The 8,312-nt window shown below is 43.4% G+C and overlaps 1 protein-coding gene across 1 annotated transcript; it reads left to right on the top strand.

Annotated features, from left to right (window-relative positions):
- Positions 1 to 1,990: 1,990 nt before the first annotated feature.
- LOC117340369 lies at positions 1,991 to 7,927 on the top strand. Its single transcript, XM_033902131.1, has 2 exons — positions 1,991 to 6,798; positions 7,416 to 7,927. Exon 1 carries the CDS (start codon positions 1,991 to 1,993, stop codon positions 6,383 to 6,385), a length of 4,395 nt encoding a protein of 1,464 aa, XP_033758022.1. The 3' UTR covers positions 6,386 to 6,798; positions 7,416 to 7,927.
- Positions 7,928 to 8,312: the final 385 nt, after the last annotated feature.

Raw genomic sequence — 8,312 nt, 5'->3', positions numbered from 1 at the left:
CATATTTTTGTATTACGGGAATGTAATAAATTTATTATTCCATGACGTATTGAAACAGCATTTCCATTGTTTTTTTTATTGTTTGTTTGTTTGTTGTTTGTTTTTTTTTAAATAATTTTGATGGGGCCGCGATAGCTCAGTCGGTTAGAGCGCTGGCCAGGTAACCTGAGGTGAAGATCCGAGGTACAGGCTTTGACCCTCCCGTGGTGGTTTGTGTTTCTGGAACAGACCGGTCTATGCGGTCGTGGTTGTATCCTTGGGCAAGGAGACACTTTACCCTTTGTCACGCTCGCATAACTAGATTGGTAATTATGGTAAGTATTTTGTGGTGTTTCTATGTGGTATGTATGTAGGGTTTGTATTTAGTGGTGCGCTACCTATAAGTCGGACCTCTCTGTCAGGTAAGTATTTTCGATAAGGCGCCAGAGATACGAGATGACGGACGATCGGTAAGGCACGCTCTGGACGGAGGATCGTTCGAGGTATTGGAGACATTGTTATATTTGTCTCATATGAGTGAAAGCACAGAAAGCTGACTGTGGTAGGTGTTTGCCCCTTTTTGGTTTATATTGCCCATGTATTTATCCGATTGGATTATAGTATTTACCTGTAGGAGACCGGTCAAGCATTTATAGTTGATGCGGTCCACTCGTGCGTGACTGAGTTGTTTACGTGTATGTTTGAATTTCTATAACTAGTTATTGTTTTATCTATATGTTATAATGGTAACTATAGTATCAATAAGCTGTATAAGCAAGACATTTGTATATCAGTCATGTATTAGTTGTATACGGGCCAGTTATTGTCATGTATTTAGTGTAAAGTAAGCGTATGCGTTTTCTATAGGTATGGAGGCCCATAGGTGATAGACTAATTATTTATTGTACGCTGTGGACCCGTATGTTTACCTAACTGGTAATTCGCATAAGTGTGCTATATTATTCAGTAATTATAGTAATATTTAAGTAATGTTATTTAATTATCATGAATTTACATATAATTGTATATCTAGAAACCCCAGTTTGTTAGGAGTGTAAATGTATGGAAGCGCGTAAGTGAAATAAATATCTAGCTCTTGTATACGCGAAGAGACTTTTAAACTACCTGGAATATTACGGATTTCTACAAACTATGTCCTATTTTCTGCATTTACCAGCTTTCTACCGTGGATTATCAAGGGAACTGGGTGAGATGGATCAGCCAACACAGTAACAGTTTTGATCATGACAGGGTCATCTACATGTGATAGTCAGTGGCGGTATAACCCAGCCTTGTTTCCCGGTGATGCAGTTGACTCATATAAGTCAGTGGTCAACAGTTCGACCTACATGTATACCTGTGTGGTTTCCATGTGGCAGTGATGATGATTCCGATATCAGCTGATTGTTGCGTTAACACTGAAGTGTTATGAGATACTGAAGTATCTACATCTACACTCATAGCTGGCTACTCATGTGACGTGTAGGACAGAGGACCAGAGGAGTTGATTGGAAAGGAAGAGGACAGAACTTTTAAAAAGACTGTATATATCCTTATGTGTAGTGTGAGTGTGAGTGTGTGTGCATTTTGTATATATAATAGCCTTATAAATACTGTAAATAAATATGTATATACTGTATATAATGCTTTATTGTGTTATCAATACTGGGTATGGCTGTGCCGCTCTGACCACAGTTACAATTTGGTGGCAGCGGTGGGATGACTGGTGCTAGTCTGCTCGGTTGATTTCATGATTTACATTCTGTCAGTAGATGCTGGAAAGGTTTTCCACAGGTTACATGTAGTTAGGATTAGGTTCCCCATTTCTTTCACAGCAGTCTGGATACTGTGTGGAAAGTGGTATAGGTGAGCAAGTGAGTAACACTATTCTGAGACGGGGAAAAAGGCCTGTACAAGTATTCGAGGATTTGGGGTGAGTACCTAAGAAATTGTGTTAGTCATAATTATTCATTGTTTTGTTATATGTTCTTTGTTTTACATAGCTTACATCATGTCGACACGCGAGGAATTGATTTTGCATGGTAAGGAGCTTGGTTTACAGGGTCAGGAATTACGCCAGTTCGTATCTGAGGAACAAGCCAAGGCCAGACATGAAAGAGAAGAAGATAGAAGGGTTAGGCTACAAGAGCTTGAAGAGAAAGAGAAGGAGCGTCTTTTCCAGAAGGAGATGCTGATGGAAAAAGCAAAGCTAGAGAGGGAGAGCGAAGCGAGGGCAATTGAAGAACATAAGAGGCAGATGGAATTGCAAGCTTCCCAGTCAAAACCAACGGTGCGAGATGGAACAGCATTTCGGGGTCCTAAGCTGCCCGCATTCGAAGAGGGTAAAGACAACATGGATGCCTATTTGCAGCGTTTCGAGAGATATGCGACCGCTCAGAAGTGGGACTCGGCTAGTTGGGGAGCAAATCTTAGTGCTCTACTGAAGGGGAAGGCACTCGATGTTTTTTCTCGACTTCCAGTGGAACAGGCACTTAAGTATGAGGAGCTTAAGAAGGCTTTGCTCAGGCGCTTTGAGAAGACAGAGGAAGGTTTTAGGAAGGCATTTCATTCTGCAAGACCAGAAAGCGGGGAGACCTTTTCTCAGTTCTCTTTGAGACTGGAGAATTACTTTGAGAGATGGGTAGAGATGACAGGGACTCAAAAGACTTATGAAGGCGTAATGGATCTTGTTATCAGAGATCAATTCATTTATTGTTGTGGGAGAGATCTGGCGTTATTCTTGAAGGAAAGAATCCCGAAGTCGTTGGAAGAGACGGCCAAGCTCGCGGACCAGTTTGCTGATGCCAGGGGTAGTAGGAGTAACTTAATGACTACAAGGACGACCAAGCATGCTGATAGCAAACCACAACAGAACAATAGTCCACACACAGGAGACAACTCTCGTGGGAAGTCGTCACTGCCATCAAAGGAGAGGAAGTGTTATTCTTGTGGAAAACCAGGTCATTTGTCGTACGAGTGTCGGGGTAAGAAGTCATCTAACGTTGCTGCTGTAGTAGGGGAGATTGGCTCGGAGGATGTTTGTAGACGCAAACACTTGTCAACAAGAGGACGAGGGAGAAGATCTACTAGAAGTAGAAGTAAAAGAAGATGCAGTGAAGGTACTCGGGTACAGGCATCATCTCCTTCAGTTGATAGAAGTCCTCCCACTCTCAGTGAGTCATGCAACATAAAGATGGCTGGAGACAGAGGCATGCCGATAGCAAGTGGATATGTTGGCGACCATTTTGTTACGGTGTTAAGGGATAGCGGTTGTAGCGGTGTTGTCGTGAGGAAGGATTTGGTGGACCCTTCTAGGATTTCTAACCGGCAGCAGGTGTGTTCGCTTGCAGATGGATCCAGGATACAGGTGCCTGTGGCTGAGTTAGAAATTGACACACCCTATTTTAGAGGAACAACTGATGCCTGGGTATTGGAGACACCCCTGTACGACCTGATAATTGGTAATGTGGACGGTGCGAGACCCCCCAACCATCCTGACAACGATTGGCAAAGCGAGAATGGAAGAATACAGGCTGTAGAGACGAGATCTCAGAAGAAAAGGAATCAGAATGGATATCGTGCATTACAGGTGAAGGAAGTTACTGACATTGGGACCATGGACGAGATTAAGGAGGAACAGAAGGTGGACCCTACTTTGTCAAGATTTAGGGATATGGCTCAGTTAGACGACCAGCATGAACGACAAGATGGCGGAGTTTCGGTAATATTCTACCATAAGGGTTTGCTTTACCGGAAATTTCGGAGTCCAAAGGTAGCCAATGGTAAGGAGTTTCGGCAGTTAGTAGTTCCCAGGAAATTTCGACAGGCAGTGTTGGACCTTGCACATGCATCCATCATGGCGGGACATCAAGGAGTCAAGAGGACAACAGCACGTGTTCTCTCGGAATTCTTCTGGCCCGGCGTCCAAGCAGATGTGACAAGGTATTGCAGGTCATGCGATATATGCCAGCGAACTATTTCTAAGGGAAGGGTTCCTGTCGCGCCACTGGGGAACATGCCGCTGATTGATACGCCATTCAAGAGGGTTGCAGTGGATTTGATTGGACCAATTCAACCAGCAACAGATAGGGGAAACAGATATATTTTGACGGTAGTAGACTACGCGACAAGATATCCAGAGGCTGTAGCGCTACGTGGCATAGAGACGGAGCAAGTAGCAGAAGCGTTGGTTGACATATTTAGTAGGGTTGGAGTTCCAGCTGAGATGCCCTCGGACCAAGGGGCGCAGTTCACTTCTGGTGTCATGCGTGAAGTTGCCCGGCTGCTGTCAATGAAGCAATTGACAACGACCCCTTACCATCCCATGTGCAATGGGTTGGTTGAGAGATTCAATGGTACGCTTAAGCAGATGCTTAGGAGGATGAGTGCGGAACGACCAAAGGACTGGGACAAGTTCATCAATGCATTGTTATTTGCCTACCGAGAAGTTCCACAGGAGAGCTTGGGGTTTTCCCCTTTCGAACTATTGTACGGAAGATCAGTACGTGGACCAATGATGGTTTTGAAGGAATTGTGGACCAAGAATGTGCCAGATGAAGAAGTCAAATCTACATATCAGTATGTGATGGATTTGAGGGAAAGACTGGAGGAAACGTGTCAGTTGGCAAAGGAACATTTAAAGATGGCCAAAGGGAAGCAGAAGAAGTACTTCAACAGGAAATCGAAGGTTAGACAACTGAAAGCAGGAGACAAGGTATTGGTGTTGTTGCCAACCAAAGCCAATAAGTTGCTAATGCAGTGGCGTGGACCATTTCAAGTAGTTGAGAGAGTTGGACCGTCGGACTATCGAGTAAATCGCGATGGTAAGATTAAGACACTCCATGTGAATCTTCTGAAGAAGTATGTAGAACCAGAAGTCAAAAGGTCGGATTCAGAGGTTAGCGGAATCCTTGGGTGTATAGCCACAGCGGTTCTTCATGAGGACGAAGACGATTATGAAGGAAACCCGGAGTTAGAGACACTTCCGTCTAAGACTGGTAAAGAGGGAGTGGATGATGTCGTCATAGCTGAGGAATTGACGTCATCACAGCTGGAGGATGTCAACGAGCTACTACATTCTTACACAGATGTACTCACGGACATGCCTGGCCACACGAACTTGGCTCAACACGACATTCATACGACAACATCAGAACCAGTTCGTGTGAAGCAGTATCCATTACCATACAGCACCAAGGAAGTCATAATGGATGAGGTCAAGAAGGTGATTGATATGAAAATCATTGAACCATCGGAATCACCCTATGCCGCACCTGTTGTAATGGTGAAGAAGAAGGATGGCAGCAACAGATTCTGCATTGACTTCAGGAGGCTAAACCGTGTGACAGTGTTCGATGCTGAACCAATGCCAGACACAAACAACATCTTCGGTCGGCTTGCAGGAGCGCGTTACTTCTCTAAGCTGGATCTGTCTAAGGGATATTGGCAGGTGCCTATGGCGGAAGATGCGAAACCAAAGACTGCATTCAGCACTCCCCAAGGACTGTTCCAATTTCGGGTAATGCCGTTTGGATTAGTTAACGCACCTGCGACGTTTAGCCGCCTTATGAGGAAACTGTTAGCGGGAATGGACTGGTTGGATAATTTCATCGACGACATTCTCATTTTTACGGAAACATGGGAACAACATCTGGAAGTGTTGAAGGAATTATTTGGTCGGTTGAGGAAGGCGAGGTTGACGGCACGACCTACGAAGTGTTCGATTGGTTTCATGTCTCTACCTTGTCTGGGGTATGTAGTTGGAGATAAGCGACTTCGACCAGACCAGGAAAAGATCAAGGCTATAGAAGAGGCACCGAAACCAGAAACAAAGAAACAAGTGCGATCGTTTCTGGGACTAGCGAGCTTTTATCGGAGATTCATACCGAATTTCTCTGCAATAGCCATACCTCTGAGTGACCTGACCAAGAAAGGACTCGCAAATAAGGTTGAGTGGAACGACAGTCATGAGAAGGCATTTGTAACTTTGAAGATGATGTTGACCAGCAGTCCTGTTCTGAAGTTACCGGATCTTACACAGGAGTTTATTCTCAGGACTGATGCATCCGATACGGGTATTGGGGCTATTCTGCTGCAAGAGGAGAACGACAAGCCGATGCCGGTAGCATACGCTAGCCGGAAGCTTCTTCCCCGTGAGAAGAATTACGCCATTATTGAGAGAGAGTGCCTAGCTATCGTTTGGGGCATACAAAAGTTTGAACCGTACCTGTATGGACGGGAGTTTGTTTTGGAAACAGACCACCAACCATTGACGTATCTGAACCGGACGAGGACAGCTAACGGAAGGCTGATGAGATGGGCTTTGATGTTGCAGCCTTACAGGTTTCGCTTGCGGGCCATCAAGGGTTGTGACAATGTTGGAGCGGATTATCTCAGCCGGATGTAGGAACCTATATTGGATATAGAGTGGGACGTTGCTGTCGTTGGTCCGGGGAGATCACAGGAATTCCAGTTGGAATACGTAGTGTTGGTATTCTTTATGTTATGCGAGGTGGATATTTTGTGAAATTGTGGCAATTTCATCTGAAGCGGGAGGATGTGTCACGCTCGCATAACTAGATTGGTAATTATGGTAAGTATTTTGTGGTGTTTCTATGTGGTATGTATGTAGGGTTTGTATTTAGTGGTGCGCTACCTATAAGTCGGACCTCTCTGTCAGGTAAGTATTTTCGATAAGGCGCCAGAGATACGAGATGACGGACGATCGGTAAGGCACGCTCTGGACGGAGGATCGTTCGAGGTATTGGAGACATTGTTATATTTGTCTCATATGAGTGAAAGCACAGAAAGCTGACTGTGGTAGGTGTTTGCCCCTTTTTGGTTTATATTGCCCATGTATTTATCCGATTGGATTATAGTATTTACCTGTAGGAGACCGGTCAAGCATTTATAGTTGATGCGGTCCACTCGTGCGTGACTGAGTTGTTTACGTGTATGTTTGAATTTCTATAACTAGTTATTGTTTTATCTATATGTTATAATGGTAACTATAGTATCAATAAGCTGTATAAGCAAGACATTTGTATATCAGTCATGTATTAGCTGTATACGGGCCAGTTATTGTCATGTATTTAGTGTAAAGTAAACGTATGCGTTTTCTATAGGTATGGAGGCCCATAGGTGATAGACTGTAATTATTTATTGTACGCTGTGGACCCGCATGTTTACCTAACTGGTAATTCGCATAAGTGTGCTATATTATTCAGTAATTATAGTAATATTTAAGTAATGTTATTTAATTATCATGAATTTATATATAATTGTATATCTAGAAACCCCAGTTTGTTAGGAGTGTAAATGTATGGAAGCGCGTAAGTGAAATAAATATCTAGCTCTTGTATACGCGAAGAGACTTTTAAACTACCTGGAATATTACGGATTTCTACAAACTATGTCCTATTTTCTGTATTTACCAGCTTTCTACCGTGGATTATCAAGGGAACTGGGTGAGATGGACCAGCCAACACAGTAACAGTTTTGATCATGACAGGATCATCTACATGTGATAGTCAGTGGCGGTATAACCCAGCCTTGTTTCCCGGTGATGCAGTTGACTCATATAAGTCAGTGGTCAACAGTTCGACCTACATGTATACCTGTGTGGTTTCCATGTGGCAGTGATGATGATTCTGATATCAGCTGATTGTTGCGTTAACACTGAAGTGTTATGAGATACTGAAGTATCTACATCTACACTCATAGCTGGCTACTCATGTGACGTGTAGGACAGAGGACCAGAGGAGTTGATTGGAAAGGAAGAGGACAGAACTTTTAAAAAGACTATATATCCTTATGTGTAGTGTGAGTGTGAGTGTGTGTGCATTTTGTATATATAATAGCCTTATAAATACTGTAAATAAATATGTATATACTGTATAGAATGCTTTATTGTGTTATCAATACTGGGTATGGCTGTGCCGCTCTGACCACAGTTACACCCTTATCACTTTGGGTGGCATGCGACGGGCCTTCCATGTGTTGTTAAGTGAGGTAGTCACCAACTACTACATAATGACCCTGGCTATTCACGGGGTTATAAACCCAGCAATAAAACTTTTTTTTCTGATCAAATGTAACGACACATCTTTCGATAACATCAATTTTCATGACTTAAATTTTGCTTGGACGCCAAAGAATACCGTCTGTTGAATTCCACTTCATGTGACCTAGAGAGCGACTAACATAACATCCTAAATAATATGTCGTTCCATCTATATATTTGTAATAGGGTTCCCTCCGGGGTGCGTCAATCCCGACCAGCGTCGGAGAGATAGATCCCAAATGTGTGATCGTATAGTTGTTTTTACCGTTAC

The sequence above is a fragment of the Pecten maximus genome, chromosome 13 (genome assembly GCF_902652985.1).
Source record: "Pecten maximus chromosome 13, xPecMax1.1, whole genome shotgun sequence".
Classification (NCBI taxonomy): Eukaryota; Metazoa; Mollusca; class Bivalvia; order Pectinida; family Pectinidae; genus Pecten; species Pecten maximus.
Note: the sequence above shows the minus strand (reverse complement) of the source record. Positions and strands in the feature narration are given on the sequence as shown.

Bases quoted from the DNA above. Each gene is read 5' to 3' on its own strand.
- LOC117340369 (XM_033902131.1), top strand. From the start codon at position 1,991: ATGTCGACACGCGAGGAATTGATTTTGCATGGTAAGGAGCTTGGTTTA.